This window comes from Liolophura sinensis, chromosome 7 (assembly GCF_032854445.1).
Source record: "Liolophura sinensis isolate JHLJ2023 chromosome 7, CUHK_Ljap_v2, whole genome shotgun sequence".
In the NCBI taxonomy this organism is placed as follows: Eukaryota; Metazoa; Mollusca; class Polyplacophora; order Chitonida; family Chitonidae; genus Liolophura; species Liolophura sinensis.
Window position 1 is genome coordinate 29,772,039 of NC_088301.1, and position 25,982 is coordinate 29,798,020.

General features: G+C 39.4%; 1 protein-coding gene across 1 annotated transcript; it reads right to left on the reverse strand.

Moving 5' to 3' along the window:
- Positions 1-6,095: 6,095 nt before the first annotated feature.
- Positions 6,096-18,520, reverse strand: LOC135470001 (uncharacterized). The gene is made up of 7 exons (XM_064748681.1): positions 18,505-18,520; positions 17,838-17,912; positions 14,221-14,337; positions 9,457-9,550; positions 8,625-8,773; positions 7,675-7,758; positions 6,096-7,409 (listed from the first exon to the last, which is right to left on the reverse strand). The coding sequence occupies exons 2-7, from the start codon at positions 17,859-17,861 to the stop codon at positions 7,347-7,349; spliced, it is 531 nt and encodes a 176-aa protein (XP_064604751.1). The 5' UTR covers positions 17,862-17,912; positions 18,505-18,520; the 3' UTR covers positions 6,096-7,346.
- Positions 18,521-25,982: the final 7,462 nt, after the last annotated feature.

Here is a 25,982-nt window from a genome sequence, read left to right on the forward strand (position 1 = left end):
TGTCCGTGTGTAGTTGAAAGGCTTTCAGAAAAGATATTTATGTATCGATTTATTTGATGGTTGTTTAACGCCATACTCAAGAATTTATCACTTATACCATGGCGGCTTAGAAAAATTAAAATAAATCCCAACAGTATAGGTCCGGGTATTGAATGACCCTTGCCAAAAGTCCTGTATGTGTGCCCACTTATCATATACCAAAAGTTGTTGTGCTTTGAATCGCTGATCCTAGAAAAACCATTTGCCTGTCTTAAGTCTGTTTGTGTAAAGCTGTTGTAACATGCACATGACGCATGCTCAAAACATGCACATGACGCATGCTCAAAACATGCACACGACGCAGGCCCACAGCGTGCACACGATGCCCACATGTGTGCACATGCACATGACGCACCCACACATGTATACACATGACGCCCACAGCGTGCACATGCCGCATGCTCACAACATGTACTGAAGACATGTTTTACTACAGTTGAAGCCTACTTTAATATGTGAACAAGTCATTAAAGCTCCTTTTGATCACTATTGTTCACTATGCACATTGCTTAAAGGATCAGCATAAAGGTTTATCCTTGTACAATTCACCAATAATAAATCGGTGAAAACTGAAGTTATTTCCCTCACTCCCTTATTGTAGTAAACGCTGATCCAAGATCGTAACGATTGCATCTCGACAGATAAATTGTAGTGTTGTGTGTAGCACCGGGCAACTATGTATGTAGGCCTACGTAGGTAAGTGTGTATTTATGTATGGGTTTTAACGTCATACTTTTTTCAGTCATACGACGACGAGGAGTCTTTAGGTGCGTTATATTACACTCACACCGGCCCCACGAGTGCTGCTTCCTTGCTCTAACCACTCCGTGCAGAGCGCCAAATTAAGCAGCAACAATTACAATTTTTAAAGTCTTTGTTATGACCAGACCCACGTTTTGATCCCCGTGTCTCCCGACTTGCAGGCGAACGCTCTAATTATTAGGCCACCAAACAGGTCAGTTACTATCGTTATACTGTGCGTTGTTAAAAACCAGTGTTCTGTATTTCTTTACTTCATATACTTGGCATTAACTTGACGTTCGTTTAAGTCCGTGACAATGTCTTTAGATTTTACATGCATATGGTTATCGCAGTTAATATCAACATTTGCATGTATTATTAACCATGGATAAACTTCTGAGGGTTGTGAGCCTTTACCATAATAGCAGTATACATACCGTGTATAAAATTTAGCGAAACCTCAAACTCTGTGCACACTCTGCACACTGACACTTATTTCAATCGCATTCTTGTGAGTTCTCGCATGCAGTTACGTGCCATTCACGCGCGAATCTTTGCCACGTTAACAGGACAGCGGTTTTGAAAGCCGCCGATAAAATATTCACGTGGAACAAAAGTGAATACCACATGAACGACAGAAACTGAATGTGATTTATACGAACTAGTTCTAAAATGGTGGCGCCTACACCAGGAAAATACCACAACAGACGCTGACAAATAAACTAGCAGCAGACATTAATCTGCTTCCCTGGCTAAGATTGTTCTGTTTTGAGGACTACCTACAGATGTACTATCTCCAACATGTAAGCATGTGAGCTACAATGCATTCACTCATAGCTTGAGTTAAGCTTAATGATCCTTTTGTTTGTTGACAAAGCATGCTGTTGAAATTCGGGATAAAAACATCGTTACTTGATTGACTATTAGTGTAATGAAGACGTACAGCACAGAGAGTAAAACCAGAGAAGCGAGGACACGGTCATGGTCACACGTAACCATTGAAATGCGACCTCTGGGTTTTATTCTAACTGTCCATGTAATGCAAACATAGTAGCATATTACCAGCCCCCTAGCACCATGGCTTAAACAGAATTAGGTACAACAAAATGCACTGATGTTAACTGCAATTTATTAGACGTCGCTGATCTAGAATTTCTCAGAATACTGTGCTGTCACGTGACAAGAGATATGGCGCATAGAGTTGACGTCTCGACGTAGGCTCGATGACGGAAGTACGATTAGTTCTATGATTAGAGTATTCTCTTTCATTGCAACCTTATTACAACCTAGTCTTCCATGCTATGTTTATCAGTGACATTTACTTGATGTTGTTGAGTTTTAAAGCTTGGGGTTATGAATTTGTTTATCGCTCACCCACTTATTCAAATAGCCTGTTCATGGTGAAAAGCAGCTTTTCAAAGCCAACCGATGTCATATCCTCAACCAATTTTAGTAATCTGCATATTTGACTTGGACCACATCTTGGCTCTGTCTAATCACAGTACAACTGTAAGAAGGCTCAAAATAATGCTTATCAAACAGCAAATATATACAACATATATAAAAACGTCAGTGATGAAAATAAATCTAACTTTCTTCTAAGACAATGACAGAGACTAAAACATGCAGATCTCTTTCTTTTTCTCATATACATGTATAAAGTTTCATGTACAACGATCATGAGGTTACCATATAAGAGGTTTGCTCTGCTTCTGAATTTGGGTGCTTAAGATGAATATTTAAACGGTTTTACATGTTCTGGACCATGTCAATTACAACAAAATCAAAAAGGATTACTGTGTTATCTTGATATTATCTTTACATTCATACTGGTTATCATACTCACATTTGTTATTATATTTATATCGGCTATTGTGCTGTGTAAAAGAAGAGCAAAATTACAGTACAGAGAATATACATTTATATACTCGCAAATGTCACCTCAGGATACCTTTGAACAAACAACACCTAAACATTTGAACAAGCAACACCTAAACTTTTTGAACAAACATCACCTACACTTCCCGAACTAACACCTATACTTCCTAAATAAGTACAACTCCGTCGTGGAAAATTATAGTCCCACACTGATTAAACTCAGAACACAAAATCCCGAAAAGAAAATCAAACGTCACCTGTACCTTGACTGTGGGCGTGTTAGCGCCATTCGCCGGAGTTGTAGGACTTCCTACTTCAGTTTTTATCCACGTCTCCTGCCGAATCTTCCCAGTTACCATCCTCGGGAGGTTCTCACTACCGGTAGAGTTTATCCAATTCTACGCTGGTGTCTGCTCAACTCCTATCTCCATTATACTTACCAACGCCACTTAGCTGTTCGCGTCGGTTTCAAACATCAAGTCCAACAACCACTGGGTATATTAATGCCCGTGGATAAACAGTGCTACCGCCACGTGTGTTCACAGAGGTCTGCCATGTCAGGCGGCTCTTGTATGAAAATATCATAGTTTATATGTCCGAACGAAGAGCAACTTAGCCTTTCACAGAACCTTGTGTACGGTTTTGTCTATTGAGAGCAACATTTTAATGACGTGTTGCATGAAGTACTGATAAGTGGAAGAAAATTCGTGTTTTGCGTTATACAGAGAAGTGTTTGCTTTGGCGTCATGACGCCCCTTAGAACGTTATTTAGGTCATTTCCCAGTAGCAGAGCAGGGGAACGTTCTACAAAGCTGTCGCAACGCTGTGTCAGGCGCATTTACCATGATGACGTATCTCATTACTCTAAGGTGTCATGGAAACTACGCCAGGCGCAGTTCGCGATTGCTTTCTATAACGGGCCCCAATATTGACATATTTTCGATACCCAATTAAGCAATCTGCACTCCGTATTATTATGTGCGCTGCTTTGAGAGGTTTCGCTGACCAGACCACGCAAGAAAGATCCACATCCATTCTATGAATTGGCCCGCCCAATCAAGTCACCTGGTACTTATGCAGCACAAGACCCTCTGTTGTTGGTGGTGGTGGTAGTGGTGTTGTTATAAGTCACTTCGGCAGGTATCATAATAAATTGCCCTAACCCAACGAGGCGGGGGCGAGGTTTGAAGACGTCACACTGATAACAAGATCCGTGGCCTTAATTGGCGCGCTCTTTAATATTCGGCCAGGGAAGGATCGAGCCCCACATGAACACTGACAATCCTAAAGTAACCAATCACTTTTGAAAGGATCCACTTCCTCCGGTTTGACTACATGTCTTTTTGTAAAGCTTCAAAAGATATTCGTTTCGTTTATTTATACATACACTGTTTTCATCTCAACTTCGGCACTCGCGCACATGCGATGGTTCTGTAGCCATGTTGTTGTAAATGTACATGATATTTCCCGTATTTTAATATGGTAACTTTCAGTATGGCTGATGTTAAATAAAATACACTAAAAACCGATTAGTACCTGTACAAAACCCTCCAATCCTTAGCTGGCAAAACTAATCCAAAAATCCGTCAGTTATCTTTATGCTTTAATCTTTGGCCTTTCACCAATGCGGTCGCTATGAGTCCACAATAACCACTAGACTGGTAGATGTCATTTAGACACGTGATATATGTTCAACTAAGGAGCTACATCATTTCTGATCATCAGAGTGGTACTGCATTTTCGCCGTAATGTCTACCGGTTGAAATGGATTACTGGCGATTTGGAGCCTGTCTCGGTCCCTGGCTCGAAACCCGTAGTGGTCTGAGCCAATTATTACTACTAGACTACTATGCTATATCCAGAAAGTATTTTCTCTAATGACGATAATTCTGTTAGTTGTAATTACTGCTATTAAATTCTACAACTTTTGAATACATTTGTGAACACGGTTATTCGTTAGAACATAAATTTAAGACGTTACTGTTATCAAAATGATTGTTATCAGTCACACATCCTGTACATGATAAAATTCGTTTTTCTTTCTGCTATATAATTTTTTGACTTCGGTTACGTGTAGTTGACGCAGTGTCACCGCATCAAAGCCGTCTCTCTACTGCAGTAGAAGATAAAGAACGTTTTCACTTTAGTAACATCCAGCTAAATACAAACATCCATATCAATCGTCAAATCGGTAAAAATGGAACTGGTTCTCTTTAAATATTGTGGACTAAAGCTCTTTAATGTTTAATGTTTCCCATATTTTTGGAAAAAGTTTTGTCACCGTAGTATACAGTGCCATATCCCAATATTGTAGGCTGTGGTGTAAAGGGTTTTTGCAGTCAAGGGAGACAACTTCATACCAGCAGCTCAGTGGAAGAAAATGATTTCCCTTGAATAATAGGAAAAAAGAACAGTGTCCGACAAAATCAGGGATCGATGAATTTATGAACCACACTTTAAATCAGCCCACATTTGTTTGAGAATTTCCATTATTTGAAAAATAATATTCAAATATCATGAAGCTTACTATTGGAATTTGTATTTCTTCAACTGTTCTCGTAATATTGCTATAGAACCATGGAAGTGACATGCACAGAAATTTTCGAAATTTCACATTCTTTTCCATGCATTCATCTGTAAACTCCAGCTGGGCACAGAAATATTTCATTTAATATGAAATTATCGTAAAAGTTATCTCACACTGTAACAAATTCTTCGAGTGGTTAGCGTGCAATGATCCAGGAACCTCTCACTAATGGATCACAATGAGTTCAAGTTCAGCTCATGTTGGCTTTCTCTCTGGTCAAACGTGGGAAGGTCTGCTAACAACCTGCGGATGATTGTGGGTTTCTTTCGGGATGTGCCCGGTTTGCTTCAATCATAAAACTGGCCGCCGTCGAAAGACCGTCGAACAATTTGACATTACCAAGTCCAGAAAGTGACTTTTCTCCATCAGCCAGTCGTACAGAATGTTTTCTGACATTGTTTTCAGTTACATGTTGATTTTCATGTATTTTCTTCATTGGCTGTTGTTTATATCAATATTTCACATATACGACAGCGGCCCGCATAATGGTGGGAGGAAATCAGGCAGAGCCAGAGGGAAACCCTCGACAATCTGCACGTACCTGGCAGATCCTCCCACGTAAGATAGGAGAGGAAATCTGCAATGAGTTGGACTCGAACTCACAGCGATCTTACTGGCCAGTATTGGCTTTTGAAACATTTCTGTTCATAAAAAGATTATAGTTATACACTTCTTTAATGAACGAATATACATCGGAACACTGACATATAATGTAAGGTATAATTACTCCAGGAAAAGGGACGAAGAGATCAGTGGACTACATGATTGAAACTTCGATGGAAAACACCATGATAATTATATGTATACGTTTATTCTTCATCACATTTCATAACACATTACTTCCTTGAGATTCCCTATAGGTGGCGTTCCTTGTAGGGTTTCCGCTCTATAATCCCCCAAGGTACCACACACACACACACAGTATTCAGCCATGAAGTTAATTTCCATGAATGTTGACAACTTGTCGTGACTATGACGGTATGCACTCCAAAAATACTCTCTTAATTTTAACAGAACGTCGGTTGTTTGAGTAATGTTAAAATGCATTTTGCCATTATAACGCAATATTATGTCATATTCAGTATAATATCCTGTTAGTCTAACGCAATTTTTATGCTGAATTAATATAATACAATACAAAAATACATATAATGCTATAATAGAATACATTCTAGCATCACTCGGACAACAGATTTCTGTTAAAATTAACCATTTATTTATGCGTTAAAATGTTCTTTGTATCAACACATCTAACCACCCCTGTAAGATGCATGATGACCAAGCTAGTATGGTTCTGGCCGGCAAACGAATCAGAGATAATAGAATACTTAAAGTTTTCATAAAGTGGATCTACAGCAAAACTACCCGAAAGACATCTTCAAAAGGTAATCATATCCCGAGATCAAAATAAATTTAAATTACATTGCACTATATACACAATAGAAATATTTAATTAAAACCTGTTATCCGATATATTAATATTTCCCCAGGTTCATTTGTAAAAATAAGCTTACATGTATGTACGTTTGTCACAATTTGAAACCAAATAAAACAAAAAAAAAATGTCAGCTACATTGCGGCAGACGAATACCATCAAAATACTAGCAGAATAATGACCTGTAATTCTAATCTGTCTGCCAATTCTGGTGAATATCATCAATATGACCCAATCGTTGATAGAGTCACTAATTTCTGGCCTGTGTTTCATGTCCTTGTTGATTATATGCCCAGATGTCATTTGCTTCCGCGCACTCTTATCAGTGAAAAAAATTTGGTGTCGTCGCTATATATAGCTCTCGATCTTGTGTTTTTATCCAGGTGCTGCTGATATGGGAATTTTCTTTAAATATCTGAGGACATCAGCATAAGTCCTGTTTCGATTTTGTAGTTGTTGCTTTGTGTCTTCTGAAGTCGTGAGTTTACACCCTGTTTTGCTTGTAGTTGTTACTGATAAGCACCTGAAGACAAGTCAGGTCATTCGCTTAGATCCTGCATTGTTTTTCAGTCACTTATACTGTAGATATAAGGACCGGGCGTTGTACGAAATTGTGAGCTTGTTATCGTTTGACGTTGTTCAGTTGCTGTTGATGAGGGCATGACGTCATCTAAAATCGTACTGTCGTGGATTTTTACAGAGACACAAAGACATGGTCAAGTTGATAATCTGCAAAGTTAAGAAACAGATTATTAGTCGCTATGTTTCTTGAGGTCTATACCTCTGTAACTAAATGTATGTTTATTTACACGTTTTCCTCAGCTCTTGGGCCAGAAATATTACACCAACGCATCTAAAAAATAACACTACTCCAGAACATAAACTAAATCATCTGTATTTCATTGTGTATCTTTTGGCAATTTCAATTCAATTCAATTCAATTCAGTTTTGATTGAAACAAATGTTGAAATAAAAAGTTTGAAGTGGTACTTACCGAAAGTGTGGCTAACACAGCTGAAAATATCAAAACTATCAAGATATCTCTCTTTGGAATGTCTTGGATTTTTTCAGAGCATCCCTAAAAAACAAAAGACAAAGGGAAGTACGATAACATGTACTCATTAGCAAATAAGTGTTTTTTTTTTAAAGAATAAATCTAATAAAGTAGGAGAAGAAAATATAACACTTTTGGGGAATAGTCTCTATAAACATGTAATCTATATAATATCATAGAAGCGTGTAAGCCCAAACATATCTTTGCAGCACGAAAAAGATATAACAAAAAGTTGTAACTCGTATATAAAGACTTCTTAAATGTGAACTTCAGGATTGCTTTTAACTCTGGAATTGAATTATCATTTAAATCAGCACTTAACGCATTCGCAAGGGTTTTTTGTTGCATGGGTGACAGGATTTACTTCCCTTTGTTTGCTTAGTATTTATCGTCGATTATAATACTATTTACGTGACATCATTCAGGTGTCATTTCGAAGTGCGGTCTAAATATTGTTAACGCTGCCTCAGTGTAACGAGATGTCGAGGTGTCATGACACCCGTGTCCACACAGTATTCATATTCATAGTAGTCGATATAGTAGGATCTATAGTGTGACTGCTACGTGAGGAAGTTTGACGTGTGCTAGCTTTGAAGCCTTACACATCAATCCACAGAAGACTGATCCCGCGTCCGATGAAGGGTGGCGGAGGAATGGTTGGGAGAGGTCACCAAGCCGATGCTCCTAACCTCTCTGCCACCATAGCCGATCAGCAACGGGATGAAGATTATTGAAAATAATCTGGAGAGTGTGTCTAGAGTCTACTCAGACAGTCGTTTTAGGGGATGTTCAAGCTTTATATAAAATAGACTGGATCGTCACAAAAAGCAACTGATCATTTTATCACTTGTATTATTAGTTCAGTATGCCTTTGTATTACGTAATCTTACATTGGTGTTGATGTTTGGGTTGTCCTGCATGGTGATATTATGTAATGCTGTGGGACCCAGGCTGGGTAAACCCTTGATGGGACGGAGACCTGTACATATATTATCGTCGCTGAACGGCCTGCAACATGTATCTGGTACGTAAGGTCGACCTACAACAAACCAAGAACTCATCACTGAACTTGAAATTCTACACATAACGTCATATCGGCCTCAAAAAACACACGATTCTACAGTCTTATTTGACGTACATACGCTGCTTGTGAACACCGAAATAAAGTTGGATAAATGAGCAGATAAATTGAGCGATCCATTCAAAGAAAACTCCGTCACTGAGTTTATTTGCTATAAAAAAAACCACAGTTTTGGGAGCAGACAACTGACACACAAGCTCATGCGCTGGTAATTTTCATTCCATCAGCTATGTAGAATGTTTTAGAACAACTCTGCCAGACTGGACTACTTACAAGGACACCCTAAACAGCTTTAGTTTCTTTCTCATTCTCATTTCTCATTTTCTCGGTTTCAAGGTAAATTTCAGATTATTCTCACTTACCATCTTTACAACTGTCAAACTAATTTCTTTCGAATGCTAAAAATAATGGGAATCTAGAAAAAAAGGGCTGTTACGACGTCCATTTGGAGACACAAAAAGTTTTAACTTTAAGCACGAGATTGAAAATACCATTACTCTGGCCATAATAATATGATCATCTTACTATCGAATGCTTTTATACATCATGTTAGTCGAATTCCGGATGTCAATTATTTTCTTTAAAAAATTAAATTTAATTCCATGTAAAGTTTCAGTTTGAAAACAGAAGTATGTACTTACCTGTCACAAATTGTGTATACCAATGAGATTCGAGTTTGTATATGGCCCAGGACGTGGAGGAATTGGCGTTACCCGAGACCCCACAGCACTGTAACTGTCACCAGAAGGACACAGCATTTGTTACAACTAGATATAGTCAATTAGTCCAAGATATAAAAGAGCTTTTGATTTTTTACTTAGTATCGCGAATCACAACAAGAACGACCGCTAATATCCTGACTCTGTAGAATGTTTTCTCATTTACCTTTACACTAACATCCTTACTCTGCTTACACTACCATCCTTACTCTGCTTACACTACCATCCTTACTCTGCTTATACTAACATCCTTACTCTGCTTACACTAACATCCTGACCCTGCTAACACTAACATCTTGACTTTGCTAACACAAACGTCCTGACCCTGCTTACACTGACATCCTAACTCTGCTTACTCTATCACCCTGACCCTGCTTACACTAACATCCTGGTCCTGCTTACGCTAACATCCTGGTCCTGCTTACACTAACATCCTGACACTGCTTACACTAACATCCTGGTCCTGCTTACACTAACATCCTGACACTGCTTACACTAACATCCTGACACTGCTTACACTAACATCCTGGCCCTGCTTACACTAACATCCTGGTCCTGCTTACGCTAACATCCTGGTCCTGCTTACGCTAACATCCTGACACTGCTTACACTAACATCCGGGTCCTGCTTACGCTAACATCCTGACACTGCTTACACTAACATCCTGGTCCTGCTTACGCTAACATCCTGACACTGCATACAGTAACATCCTGGTCCTGCTTACGCTAACATCCTGACATTGCTTACACTAACATCCTGACACTGCTTACACTAACATCCTGGCCCTGCCTACGCTAACATCCTGACACTGCTTACACCAAAATCCTGACTCTGCTTCACTAACATCCCTACTCTGGGTTACACTAACATCCTAGCAGAGCTTACACTAACATCCTGACTCTGCTTCACTAACATCCCTACTCTGGGTTACACTAACATCCTAGCAGTGCTTACACTAACATCCTGACTCTGCTTCACTAACATCCCTACTCTGGGTTACACTAACATTCTGACTCTCCTCACACTAACATCCTGAATCTACTTCACTAACATCCCGACTCTGCTTACACTAACATCCTAGTAGTGCTTACACTAATATCCTTACTCTGCTTTCACTAACATCCCGACTCGTTCACTGCTAATGTTACACTAGCATCCTTCCTCTGCTTACACTAACACCCTGACTCTGCTTACACTAACACCCTGACTCTGCTTACACTAACACCCTGACTCTGCTTACAATAACATCCTGACTGTTTCCACTGCTAATGTTAATCATATTAGTCTGGGTAGCCCAGAGCAACGCAGACCTGGACTGGATTGTGCACTCGCCAGGTGGGGATATTTAAACATCAACACACTTTTCTTTGTTGAGCTAAAACAGTTATTTTCTTTCTCCCTACTGAAACGCTCCTCACAGTGTATTATAGAGCCATTTCGCAAAGACAGTTGTCTTTGTGGGGCATAGAGATGAACTACCTCAAATGATCATACCGATGAACTACCTCAAATGATCATACCGATGAACTCCCTCAAATGATCATACCGATGAACTACCTCAAATGATCACACCGATGAACTACCTCAAATAATCATACATGAACTACCTCAAATGATCATACTGATGAACTCCCTCAAATGATCATACCGATGAACTACCTTAAATGATCATACCGATGAACTCCCTCAAATGATCATGCTGATGAACTCCCTCAAATGATCATACCGATGAACTCCCTCAAATGATCATATCGATAAACTACCTCAAATGATCATACCGATGAACTCCCTCAAATGATCATACCGATGAACTACCTCAAATGATCACACCGATGAACAAGATCAAAAATCCCATATGGAACATTTCGCACTATATGACTTTCAAAGAACCGCATAACTTAAAACCTGAAAATCTGATTTTACGACTTTTATACAGAAGATACTGTATATTTTTGATAGTACATGTATTTACAGAGCTCTTTAAAACTCACTATCCGAGAAAAATTAAATAAACTAATTTTCTGGCAAAACTTCTGTTCACCCTATCATGTGGAACATTATATCAAGAGTTTAAATTATCTGAATAAAGAAGCTATAGTTTTGATAACCTCCTTTACAATAGTGTAATCTTCATCCTTCTGTGAATAGTTACCGGATATCGTTCTGCTTAGCTCGTTTTAGTTCGCTCAAACTGAGAGGACGATAGGATGCTATTACTGTTGTTTAGCTGTTGGTCTGGTTTCCTGCCTGTCATCAGTGACCCATCATCGACTAGAACAGTTTGTGTGAAGCGACCGTCTCGACAGGCTACATGTACCCCAATATGATTCTCCCCCTTAACCGATCAATAGCTCATTAGCCTGTAGAAGGCATGCAGCTATAATGGCAGCGGATCAACGCGTCTGTCTCAGCTTCTTCTACCTCATATAAGATAGGTCTTACATTCCAAACCGTCTCATTTCTCCCCTATAAAATATACATCTAATATAGATAATCGATATAGAAATGAAAACCAAATTCTAGACACATTTTCTGCGTTATACAAGTACCTCGGTGATCAAAAGCGTCAAACAAGACCCTCGATAATAATCGTTTATTCGACACCCTTACACCACTAGTCATCCGAATAGGACGTTCAAATTCAATAACGCCATGAATCATTTGCCACATGTCCTTTTACCACTGGATCAACCATTTGTCTCCAAGACACTAAATACAAATCAGAAGTCCTAATGTGCTATCCGCGTTTAATAAAAATAGGTGGGTCGTTATAGTATTATTATTCATTTATGCGCCATGAATGTGTTAAGTGATTATCAGTTTTGCCCGCCCATGCACAGCGCAGCGTTAAGCGAAATAAGACAAGGTACATATATGAATCTAAAAGCAGCAGATCCTGGACATCCAGTGGATACATGTATCAACCAATATCAGATGTGTACTCGGGTGAAGGTTAACAAACTTAGACCGAAGGCGTCTGCAAAGAATCTTGACAGAGCCAAGATTGCTTCATGTTGTGCCGTTGAGACCAATGTTTAACCGAAGGTCTAGAACACCGATAACAAGATAAAAGGCTACCTTTACCTCACCGATCTAAGATATTTCCCAATTCTTAAAACCATCTTACGTCTTGACCAACGAAACTTCAAATGAACAATAACTTTCAGACTGTTCTATGTGTGAGATTGGGATTCCTGCACGTGATCACAGCAAACCGAAGCTCATGTGTCCCAGAGGAAATATTTCTGCAGTTCAGTAAATCATCCACTCTGTAATCGGTATTATTCCAGCAGATCAGACACACCTGGGACTCCGTATAGCTTCTCTACTCTGTGGGCATTACCGACAAGATCTACACAGCTAGAGTGCATAAGCTATAGTCTATTTCTTTTTTAGTGGTTTGTAAAATCAGTCATACTCGCTACCAAAAAAGCCTTTAGTCAGTGACACGTAACAATACAAGCACACATATATGATAAAATGTCATATTCTTGCAAGGAAAATGAAATTAGAACGCCTTTTCTAATACATAATGTTAAACTACAAAAGCTCGAAGTCAACGATGACAACTCATTGCCTCGGTTGACGTCAGCTGGCTGAAAACTCCCCCTTTAAGGTGCACTTAAATCTGATACGTTTCGTTACAGGTTTCCTTCTCGACACACCGACCAGATATTATGTTACATTTCACTCATCATTTTAGTTTAAGAATAACCGACTAGGGTTCTCATGCAGGCCAAAATGTGATGCAAATTCTTTGTCCCTTGACATTCTTAATGGCTAATTGATTGCTTTGACAAGTATTTGATTTATTAGCTTGTCGTTGATTGTTTCACTAATACGATGATCAGTATTATGGGTAAAGGAAACCCCGGGGTAAACCACCCGCATATTTAGCAAATTTACTGACGTACAGATATGCGAACCATATTAGTGAATCTCGGTTGTGGACAAGCAAATTCTACATTCCCCTGCTCTCGTTATTCATGAGGCCTTTGATGACAACTGGTGGTCGCCGCACGATGCTTGTCGCGTTGCTTGCGCAGTCAATGAGACCATTTTCTTCCATGAATATGGCCTGCAAGTCTGACGTGGAATGATTTCCAGTGCTAAATGTCGTTGGCAGATGGCGGCTTACCCATAAAACTTGCTAACGTCATATAAATTCTTTAATTTAAAGTTAAACAATGAAATAAATTAAGGAGTAAATATGACATTAAATATCAGCCATATTTTGCAATTATTAAAATATTTGGGCTTACTCGTGAATTCGTGAACTAGCTCTATGCCTTTTCAAACATTTAAGGATGTTTTTCAAGCAAATCTTGATGCGAATAAATTTTATCTTAAAGGTATAAACAAGTCCGCTGTTAAAATAAATGCACTGAACCCCTATAGGCGATCACAATTAACCAAAGCATAATGTACGCATTGCTGATGGGCGTAAATATAATCTTTGCCAGCAAAGTTTACCATCTTTGACCCAGCTGTGAATGTGACCAGCTCTAAATACTGACATAAGTGACGATGCACGAGCAAGACGATTCGACAATTGACTACAACACGCAAGCCTAAGACAGCAGAGAACGACTGTCGGGAACCATGTGTGGTCTGCCCAGTTGTATGTTGCTGTTATACACGCAATGGGTTAGGTGATATATCCAAATGACAAAAACATTAACTCACCTTTCTCTGCATAACATTCCAAATATCCGTAACTATTTTGTTTTCTGGAGAGTCTATGTGAAAACCATATTTGGTGACCAGAGTGTCTTTCATCTTGTTCTGGAAGTCATCTATTACCTGAATCATAACAAATAAACGCATCCTAACAGATCTGTACACGCCATCATTATTTAACCGGATTTGTTTTAACTGATTTACAAAAGTGACAAGTAAGGTTCCTGAGAGGAGGTACAGAAAAATGAAAAAAAAAGAGAGAACAAAATGTCATAATTAGCTACAATATGTCCAGAGATGACTCCAATGAAGTTCCCTTTGGAGTGGTAGTTTTAAAATTGTCACGACCCTTTTCGCCGCCCAATGTTCAAACGGAGAGATAACAATGGCATTTAACCAAGATGTCTCAGATGTGGGAATTTCAGCATCTTGGCGACCGCTACATTTCTAATGCAAATTTGAAGGTCTGAACCATATCGAACTAGAATGGTACTTGTAGCGACCGTCTGATGATGGTGATGAAAACGTTACAATCAACGCTTAACGTAGATTTTCAATAAAGCAAATACAATATAAGTTGAACAAAACTTGAGAGATTGGGGGGGGGGGGGGTGATGCACAATGAAGGAGGGTATGCAAAATGAAGGAGGTGGTATGCACGGATTCTCAGGGTGAAGAATTACAGATGTATTCACACAAGGAATGCGGATACATGGGCCAAGTGAAGAAGGCTTCACATGCTCAAACAGGCAGAGTGGCATTAGCCACCGACTAATGGCTCAAAACCTCATTTCGTTTCCCAGCAATGTGTCTATTATTCAACTCAATTAGTTGGCGGGAAAAAAACACAAGCTATCGGATAGGACCGGATAGGAAATTTCAGCATATTGGCAAAATGCGTAATCTAACGTAGAATTACGAGCAAAGTCGTAGTTGGTAGCTCTGGGCGTCATCGAGAAAATCAATTGGGGATAACAGTAAAACAGTGTTTGATATGCCAGTGTACATGTACACTGTTTCCATCGTATAATTCAATAAAGTGCCATCAAATTAGCGCCTGTATATTATAAATGGGATAGATTTATGGATGGTTTATTTATATCTCCAGTTCAGAAGCCATTAACTGTCCAACTCTTCTACATGAGCTACCACATCTGTTGTCTGTGTTGTAATGAAGAATCTGTTTGTTTCGTGTTGTAATACCTTATTTAGGACACCCAGACTATGTACCTTTCAGTATTGATGAATTCTATCTACGTTTAAATGAACAATGAAATGCATCCTTATTCTGTAAGAGCAGAGTTATTCTACCACTTGATTGCGTGAATGTATTTATCAGTATTGACGAATTCTTTCTGCGTTTAAATAAAAAACAAAATGCATTATTCTTCTCCAAGAGCATAGTTTTTCTACTCGCTGATGATCTCTGGTCGCGTTAATCAGGAGTCACTAGATGTTCAGGAGTCACTAGATGTTCAGGAGCTGTGGCCAACGTTCAGGAGCTGTGGCCAACGTTCAGGAGCTGTGGCCAACGTTCAGGAGCTGTGGCCACCGTTCAGGGGCGGTGGCCAACGTTCAGGAGCTGTGGCCAACGTTCAGGAACTGTGGCCAACGTTCAGGAGCTATGGCCAACGTTCAGGAGCTGTAGCCAACGTTCAGGAGCTGTGGCCAACGTTCAGGAGCTGTGGCCACCGTTCAGGAGCTGTGGCCACCACACCCTAACTTAAACATATTTGTGGCAGATTACATTTACTTGTCTGCCTTAGATCCACACTTGCTTTTACTGTGACTTCGCATAGTTTACAGGCATGGTATTGTGATTTCATCAGGCTGGTAATAATGCCTGTTGGCCTTACTTAATGTACTTAATTTACTCACTTTTCAATAAAGAGTAAGACTCGTACTTTGTGCCTAGCTTAAATCTTCCACCAATGCTCACTTTACAATATTTACTATATTTATGGCTGGCGTTAATCAATGAATGCTGACTTTATAGTGAGGAGCAATAGACTCGTACTTTATGTCTGACTTAAATCTTCCATCAGTGCTCACTTTACAATACTTTATGGCTGACTTCAATCAATCAATGCTCACTTTATATTGAGGAGCAATAGATTCGTACTTTATGTCTGGCTTAAATCTTTCATCAATGCTAACTTTACAATACTTTATGGCTGACTTTAATCAATCAATGCTCTCTTTATAGTGAGGGTCAATAGACTCTTGTTTTATGTCTGGCAAATCTTTAATCGCTTTACAATAAGCAGCAAAAGAAGTACAGACCATGTTTTAGAAAGAACTAAAGCTTATTTCTCTGGAATATTTAATTGTTTCTTTCTGCTATAATTTCAAATTAATTATAACGATAACCGTTACCCGTAAAATCCTGTTGAGTTCAGAGCTGGAATCTTTACTAGGAAGAGAGTTTTGGTGACTGATCAAAGCTCCCTGCCGTCTTCTATCGTGACATGATCCACTACGTTAGTGTAAGAGTGAAGCAGCCATTCTGGCCTACCTCAATGGCCGGCCTTGACACCTGTCTTGCTCGAAGCTTGTGATTACACTCGTACATTGCTGGCGCAGGTGTCTCCTGCCACTATTAGTTGTCAGTTGACGAGGACATGCCGCCCACACATTCATCATCCTATAACCTGTGTCTTTTAGCCAGTTGCCTACATGCGGCTGTCTGGAAAATCAGTTAAACCTGCTACCAAAGTTACTTGCAAAGAAAAATGAAATTAGAACACTTTTTCTAATTCATAATGTTAAACTGCATAAGCTCGGTTTCGACAACAGGAACTCATTGACGGAGTGGGATACCAGGCAGTTACCTAAACTGCTATCCACTTTACTGTAAATCTCGTTTCTGACACTACAATATTTCGAATTATTTACATGTTTTGGCATAATTTAACCTTAATAAAGGAATTTCACTGTGGAAATTGTGAATTCCTGTGGCCTAAATCATGGACTGCGACGGACAAAAGATGTCTGAGTCACCAGCAGCGTTTGATTGCACGATCAAAACTGTTCCTGTGTGCTCTACTCTTGTCAAAACTGGAATAATGTGGGATTAGATAACTCTTATAAACGGACCTAAAAAGGTCACATGGCTCGAATATTCTTATGTAACAGTTGTAAGCCATGTTGGTGTTGTCAACGGTATAAAATATGTATGATATAAATACACTGTACACGTAGAATAATATAAAATATACATGAGAATAACGACAAAATCTATTTAATACCCAGTGGATTGGCTCTACAATAAAACGGATTATTTCAGTATAAATTAATATCCATATACAGCGGTCGAAATCTGGTTTGCCATATGATGTGTACCTGTTCATTTTAACAGAAAGTCTGTTGTTTGAGGGATGTATTCTGTTATTATAACAGATTGGTCTGTTAAATATAACGCACATATTTTATTAACTTAACATAAAGATTCTAACAGGACATTATGTTGAACATGACAGAATATTATGTTATAATAACACATTGCATTCTAGCATCACTCAGACAACAGACTTTCAATTGAAATTAACATATTAATGTTTTTTTGTCTATGCCTAATTGTTTAAGAGAGTATTACCACAGTAAGTATAAGCATGGGGACTTACAGAGAGTTTGAACAGTAGAGCCATGATTCCTCCTCCCACGGCCACCAGGAATACGACGATTAACAGTGTACAGTGCTGTATAACATAGAACAGGTATAGATATTCACAATATACACGTACGAAGTGTTCAGTTGATATCCGGTGTATTTTTCGTAGTACAGTCCAATCTGCGATTGATCGTGGATTTCTCCCGGATTCAGTCCGGTTTCCTCCCACCATAATTTTGGTCGTGTATTAGTGAAATATTCTTGTGTACGGTGTAAAATTCCCCAATTCTAAATTCTCTATAGGTTCCCATCAGTTAATCCAAATGCGTGGAAAGCTTGATCACGCCTGCGTAGAGCCACTACCATGTAAATGATTCAGACAAATTTGACACTTAATTTACTTCTGATGTTATAAATACCGGAGATTTTTGCCTATTTCCCAAATTATTGCATTTCAGTGGATAAAAGACGTGTACATGTACTATTCATGGTATTAAAATGATTGTAAAGTTTGAAGCTTTATAAATTTTAGGGACTTTTTGAAATAATTCTCAAATAATAGCCCCCCCCCCCCCCAAAAAAAATGATTGGATTTGCGCTGATCCACTTTTAGCCTAAAATCTCCGGTATAGCCTGTTTAATTCAAAAGGCAGGAAGACATTTGTTTCTGTCATACTTACACATCCCAGGAAAAAGTTTTTGTTACACGAATCGAAGCACATAACACAACCCCCAAGAGCCGCCAAGAGCGACGTTGCCCCAGCAACGATTAGAAAGTAAGTACATAGCTCATACAGTCGACTTCCGGTCAATGCGGACGTAACTAAGGCGCCATATTCCTCCAGTAAGACGTACACTCCTGACCCCAGAGCTCCAACTGCGGACGCCTGTAAACACAGACGTCACCCTATAGCTTATCATATTGAACACAACCTCATAATAATGGAATGTGAATGTAGTTTGAGAATAACACGGTCAGAATTGCTGTTTTACTGAATAATTTATAATCTAACACTTTATGCGTTTTAACCCAACATAGTTCACTACACACAATAATACTAGTGTTGTATGAACACAAACTTGTGATCTTTCCATCAAAAGTGTTGTGTCATTTTGAATAGCCCTATCTAGTGTTGAATTAAAACAAGGTCTTGTCTGTGTTTTATTATTTTGTAATACAAACATGTGCTTGTTTCTATCTAAATAACTGGTTGATCGGGATATGTTTGAACTCAAGACAGAAGCAGTTTACATCTGAAAGGCATCATCATGGTAACATGGTAAAGGTTAACCATTTAACTAGGCAACACTTCTTCAATGGCGCTCAGTGTCATGGGTGGAGGAAACCGGAGTGCCGGAGTTTTTTGGCGAACCTTCACACATGTGACCCATACAGGTATGCACAGTATTTAGGTGGAAAACACCAAAGACTATACAAAGGTAAGATCTTGACATTTGTAGGCATACATGTCATATGTCAACGGATTTAACATAAATTAAATGAAAACAACTTTAGAAGAACGAAATTCAGATTGCGCGAACGGTTCCGCTAGCGTAATCGACCGCTTATCGTTACCAAGGGCCCACGAGCAGTGATAGGTTTGATCCCAGTTCTTCTGATTTCCAGTCGAACATTCTAACCACTAGGCCACGACACCGAAGCAGTCATAAGAAATTGCTCGTGTTCCAGTTTATCGCCTAACCCAACTTCTAAATTCTTTTAAAAGAAATCATTTTGAATTGAACTCCTCTTGATTTTCCTCCGCTCTTGGACTTCATCGTGAAATTTTAAGCAGTAGGTCAGGTATCTAGCGTTATTTTTTTTATATAATTCTGCTTAAATGATGGTGCCGAGTGCGTGTAATTCGGTACTATTTAAGCATCATGAACAGTTAGAATAAACCTCTAACTAATATAAATTTCACCGTTTGTGTGACCATTTGCCAGTTATCACAGTGTCATCGCTGCTCTAGTTTCGTTCCCGGGCCGATAACTCTTTCAATATATTTTAAAAGCAATCGATCAATGCATCAACCATGATAGAAGGAGATTCATCTTGTATGAAATTTCCGGGCGACTCTCAACGGAAAGGATGTGACAATTAAGTACTGGTAGTAGGCCGCGCGTCTACTAGTGAGCCTACGTGTACCCTGACTGTGTGTTATCACATGACTTGTATTTTCTGGACTTATTTGCTTTCCCATGAGACATCACTATGGAGTGAGTGAGTGCTTAAGGTTTAACGTCGTACTTAACAATTTTTCAGTCGTATAACGACGATGGATTCGTAAGAACGAATGTACGTGTAATGTGCCTCCTTGTTCCAGGACGAAAATAAGCCGGCCGAGCCATGATACTGATACGAGTCAACCATTCGTTGTACTATCCGACTTCCTCCTTTAAGGTCTGAGGTGCGACCCTTGATCTACCGCCCCCGGAAGCGAACGTTCTACCAACTGAGCCATCGGGGCCGGCAAACATCACTAGGACATATTCAACTCAAAATTAATAACACTGCTGAGTTTGTCACGTTTACCAATACAGGAGAACTGCTTATTCAGTGTGTCACAGAATGCGTATATAGCTGATAGATTATGCGATGTATCCCATTCCAATCTCCATCTACAGGCAGTTCTTTTCCATTGTTTCATTTTACTGCATGAGTGATATGTCATGCTCAGTAAATAATGTTGTACGTAAGCGTTGATAATGCCAATAACCGATAATACCCTAACATTTACACGGGACCGTTCCTACCTAGAGAGTACATTTACACAGGACTGATCCTACCTAGAGGGTACCTGGGCTATTGCACATGTTGTCTATTATACCGATTATCGCAGAAAATGGAATGTTAGATGCTGTAGCAATTCCCAGTCCGCAGATCACATGCGTCAGAGCACCTCTGAATGCGAAATACGTGGGCAATACTCCGTACTATGGTAGCACTCTGTCTATGGAAGCGAAGACAACGAAAGGGATTCGTATATATACCTTCCTGTACATCTCTTAAACGACCATTGCAAACACCCAACGACAACAAACAGATTGCGTGAAATCACTTACCAGCAATAGCCCGTCGAAAAAACACACGCATTTTTTCAAGGCCCGTGCATGCCCCATTGTCTCTGCAGACAGGTCAGGGATACTCTGCAGTTGCTGGCGAACACAGCGACGCTGTTAGGGCCTGCGGACAAAGTGCCTTGCCGAGGAGCTTGACGCTTTCCCTGATCACAGCTAGTCGCTTTATCACACACTCACGATGGAAATATCAGCCGGCTCTTTTAGCAATCAATATGACAGCGCTGTATGTCGTGTTTGTCTCCGGCTCGAACATATTAAATGACAGTGTGTTATACATGAACCTCCGTGTGTCTCGTGGGCTCAGACTGCTGCACTGAGATAGTGCACTGAGAGAGACTTCCTCAGCCCTATGTTCTGTTCGAACGGCCAAACGATCACGCTTCGTTTGCTGTAGCCATCACGCATACATACTGAATACTTTTCTTTCAGCACCATAGGGTCCTTTGACATTTCCAAATGCTCTTCAGATTTAATTATCCACCGACGCGAAGCCCATCCAACGGAGAGTTTCCATCTGGACGGCCAAACTGACGCCTATACCACCTCTGTCCCCGGTGTAGGCCATTATCACCGCATAATAATACTGATGAACCATGAGGCCTGTTTCAAAGGCACTCGGTATGAATGCGCTAAGAAGTATTCGACGTTCCAAATTACTTAACTTGAATCATTTATTAACGGTTCTGCGCCATTCCTCTGATGTTAAAGGTCAAACGTCGATCACAACATTCCTGCAAAAATCACCTTTATGATAGACTTCTCCGGGCTGCAACATCCCCCCCCACCCCACCACCACCACCCCTTACACACACTTGACTGTAACCAGTTTCCAGAAGAGAAAGAAATGAGGCGATCTTTCCTGTCAGGCCAACAAGCCATCAGTCTGATACAGAGGAGGTTGTACAAGCTGGCTACCTCTAGGCCTCTGTATGAAGAAGAGGACAAATATGGTGATAGAGGGGCAAAGGAATAGGGGTAAATTCTCATTAGTGCTTTCTGGGCAATGAGCTGACGACGAATGATCACTAGACAAACAGCCTTGGCCCTAGACAACAGTATTTAGGTGGCTAAAATCGGCTCAGATAAAGTGGTTATGTGTGTTTCCTTGGGTGGGTGAGATTGCCAATAACGCCTGCCTGATCTCTACACCATCTCTTCCTCTCTATCTCTGACTTCCAGGGAGACCATTTCCAGACAGACATTCCCCCAAAACAGAACTGCAAAACATCAGCGAGATGGTTCACCCATGCTCAAAGACCGCCGTTGGAAACAGCTTTATTGATAAAATCTTTTTCACCAACATGAATTGAAACCAAGTTCCCATTACTAAATAATCAATACCATAAAATCTTTTTATGTGCAATTTAACACTATTTAGTATATGCGCTGTTTTAACAGATAAATGGTGTAGCCGGATGTTTTTCATATACGTGTGAAGAATGTATATTTTGTCCAAACGAAGTGGTGGATTGTCCCATGGAAGCAGAAATCCTTATAAGATTGGTTTATTACAAATATGTCGTTTGAAAGTTGCATTTACAAACACTTTAACATTGCAAGATGCCAACGATATAGTCAAACTAAAACTTCTAAATCACATTTTACATATTATTTCGACAAAGACAGGAAAGCTACGAAATGAACTACCAATAGCGGTATACACATATGTTCAGCAAAAGTGAATTTTATGTACTATCACTTGACATTATTTGGCAATAAAGATGTTTTGTAGTGGTATATAATTTGTCATCAATTTACAATATTTTAAATCCATAATGTCATATGCTAAGAACGTGTAGAATCTGCGCTGTGTTTGTAAAACAAAATATGCCCAATTTGCATTTGTGCAAAGTAGATAACCACATTAAGGACTCAGAGTTTTGATTCATTTATTTATTTCATTAGTGTTTTACACCGTACTCAAGAATATTTCACTTATACGACGGCGGCCAGCATTATGGTGGGAGGAAACCGGGCAGAGTCCAACGGAAACCCACGACCATCCACAGGATGCTGTCAGACCTTTCCACGTACGGCACAGTTTTGAGAAATTGTGACCATAAGATTACACATTTGTTGAATGAAAAACTACCTACCTCAATTTCAAAATATAATCCGGTTATAATATTAGTCAATTTATTTGATTCATGTTCACCGTTGTCCAGACTCCAAAGGAAAGTCAGAAAATGCACAGAAAGGGACCAAAACGAAGAAGATATCGCTGATTGACTCAACCGGAAAGACATTTCGAAATTACAAATTGCACCAGCTCAAAAGATGCTCAAGGCTTCACGGCAAGCGCGAGTGTAGAGTTATGGGATCGTTGTAAAATTTCTCGGATCATTCCGACTGTGTGTGGGTTTAGTTGATTATCATCTCATAACTTGCTGCACGATCTACACTTTCACGCAGGACATCATAGCAAGCCTTCATTTGTATGCTATATGATATTCACCCAGAGTCTAGGCAGGAAACTAGTACAAATTAACATCTGCTCAAATCATTTCCACCACAGGTAAGCATTCAGTGTTTGGCTCGTGTTTTTTGTGTCCACTGCGCCTATAACTTTCGATGATTGATCGGTGTATCAATGCACAAATATTTGTGTTGTTTTTGGAGGCTCGTCGAATAAAATTACTGAATACTTTATGTAGTTACAGAATCAAGAATAGAGTGCATATATTTTATATACTTCATCAATGAAACCATACTTTGCTCGTTTTTATTACACAGGTTTTAGTTCTAAGCAAATTTCAAAATCTTCCCTTCAACCATCAAGCAACCGTGCCGGCATATAATAAATGATATAGTGGCTTATTGCAAGCGACATATAAACGCCTGTCCGCTTGAGGGGTGGAGTCATACTCCTTACAGCACATGCGTCGCCCGCTACCTTTCGATTTACATCACTGCCACCAATAGAAAAGCTTGACCTTTGGAGCATGTGAGACGCTCTTAGACTTGTTAAGATTAGCCCCATCACTTGTGTCCTCTCGCGGAACTATTTAATCAGCATTCATCAATGAAATTGTTTTAGGTGTTGGTCAGACTTATGTTGCACATTCTCTAGTAAAGAGAGTGCATGTGTATAAAATATTATTGGAGACGAAAGTTGAGAGGAATTGTTTAGGTTTTCTCACATCACTTCCTCCCTCATCACCGTGACCTTAGGTGACCTCGGCGTTGCTCAGGATTCCCATACAAAATTTGCTATTGGTGGCAGTGATGTAAAGCAAAAGGTAGAGAGCGACGCATGCACTGTAAGGAGTATAGGGCAGAGGAACCGGAGTCTGAGGAGAGTGTCGTGTCTCAACTGGTTCCTCCAAACATTGAACCATATGTATTTGCATATTTACTGCACTAGCCTTAAGAAATTTTAAATGAGTATCGTAACTTAGATTTGGTATCAAAGCTACGAAAGAGCTTGTCTGTATGAGAAACGGGGCATCAAAAACACAACATTCCCCTCGTGTCATTGTACTTTACATGTATGCAACACTTAAGCTCAATACATTTATGTACAATGTACTTTGTAAGATAACACCTTTAACATTCTAATTAATATTTCGTTAGCAGTTACTGGACGACGACGGTCGAGGTATGGCATCATCTATTTCTGAAGGATACAATTCTACATTCCCAACAATCCTCAAAACACCTTTCTAAAATCCGCAAAACTCTCACAATAAGGTAATCTAAGAAACTCTGTGATGGTGAAACAAATAAGGTATCTATTTATTTCATTTATTGTAGCTTGTGCTATACCCAAAAGCACTTATCGAGAAAGGCGGCAGTAACATGCATTACTTCGGCGAAGAAGTTATACTTTTGCTTGTGTTTGTGTGTCTTTCTGCAACTTTGCAGAAAATAGTGAGCAGGGATTTGGATGAAATCTTGTGCAGAGGTTTATATTGAACTAAATTAATTTGGAGCAGGATGTACATGAAAGAGTTTTTTTACTGAAAATACTTTTTCATCACTGTCGATTTGTAGCGAGGGAATTTCTAAATTCAGCTGTGGTAGTGTTTTGCAGTCTTGGAATGCTGTCTAGCTGTTGACGTAATGCACTAGATAAACATCCAGAAGTATAAAGACAGCGCGGTGACCAGCGTTTGTACAACGGCATTTGACTTTATCCTATCCAATGCCCATAGCAAAAATCGAAGCACTATAATACATGCTTAGTTTTTAGCTTTAGTTAATAATCATTTTGCGGATTGGGCGTTCACATTCAACCATGGAATCTCATTGGTCAACGGCTAACAGAGCCAAGGCAGTCTAAAAGGTTCCCTCAGAGAGAACCCTTCACATACGCAAATCTAGTTCACAACCAAGCAAAAATTCGTTGAGTGAATGTTTATTACACAAACATGTAATCAGTCAGAATAGCAGTTAACCTGATAAAGAGAAATGCAAGTGTAAAGCCATATGATTGTGTATCAAAATTGCACACCTACACAAAACGTATAACACAGCACGTGACCAACAGTTCCTAAAATTAAATGTACCGTAATGAACATGCAGAGTACTTCACCGACAATGTCATTTAAAAGGCAGAATATGAACTGCCGAAGGTATACAAAGTACATGTAGTGTATTTACATCAGTCTAGGGCCTTCAGGCATATATCTCTGCTCTTTATGTATGGGCAAGTCTGACCAAACAAAGAATATTGTTCTTTGACTATAAAACTTTGCCTTTCTATAAAACTGCCATGAGTAATAAGCTTAGCCAAGGTAGCTGCATGTGTAATGATGAACTGCATCCTTAGTCTAACAGATTTGTGTAGGCGTACCTTCACAACACTTGCATATAGCACTATATACATCTGCATCAATCACACAGCAAGCTGTTCAAAAAAAAAGCTTGATTGATTGATTGGTGTTTGAAGTTCAACAACTTGTGACTGTCAGAAGACAGCCACTACCATCATTCACGGAAAGAGCTTTAGATGGCTTTTCACTTCAGGTTTATATTTATCTGATTTATTTGACAGGTGCTTTACGCCATACTCAAGATTTTATTTATTTGGTTGGTATTTTACACGGCACTCAGGAATATTTCACTAATACAA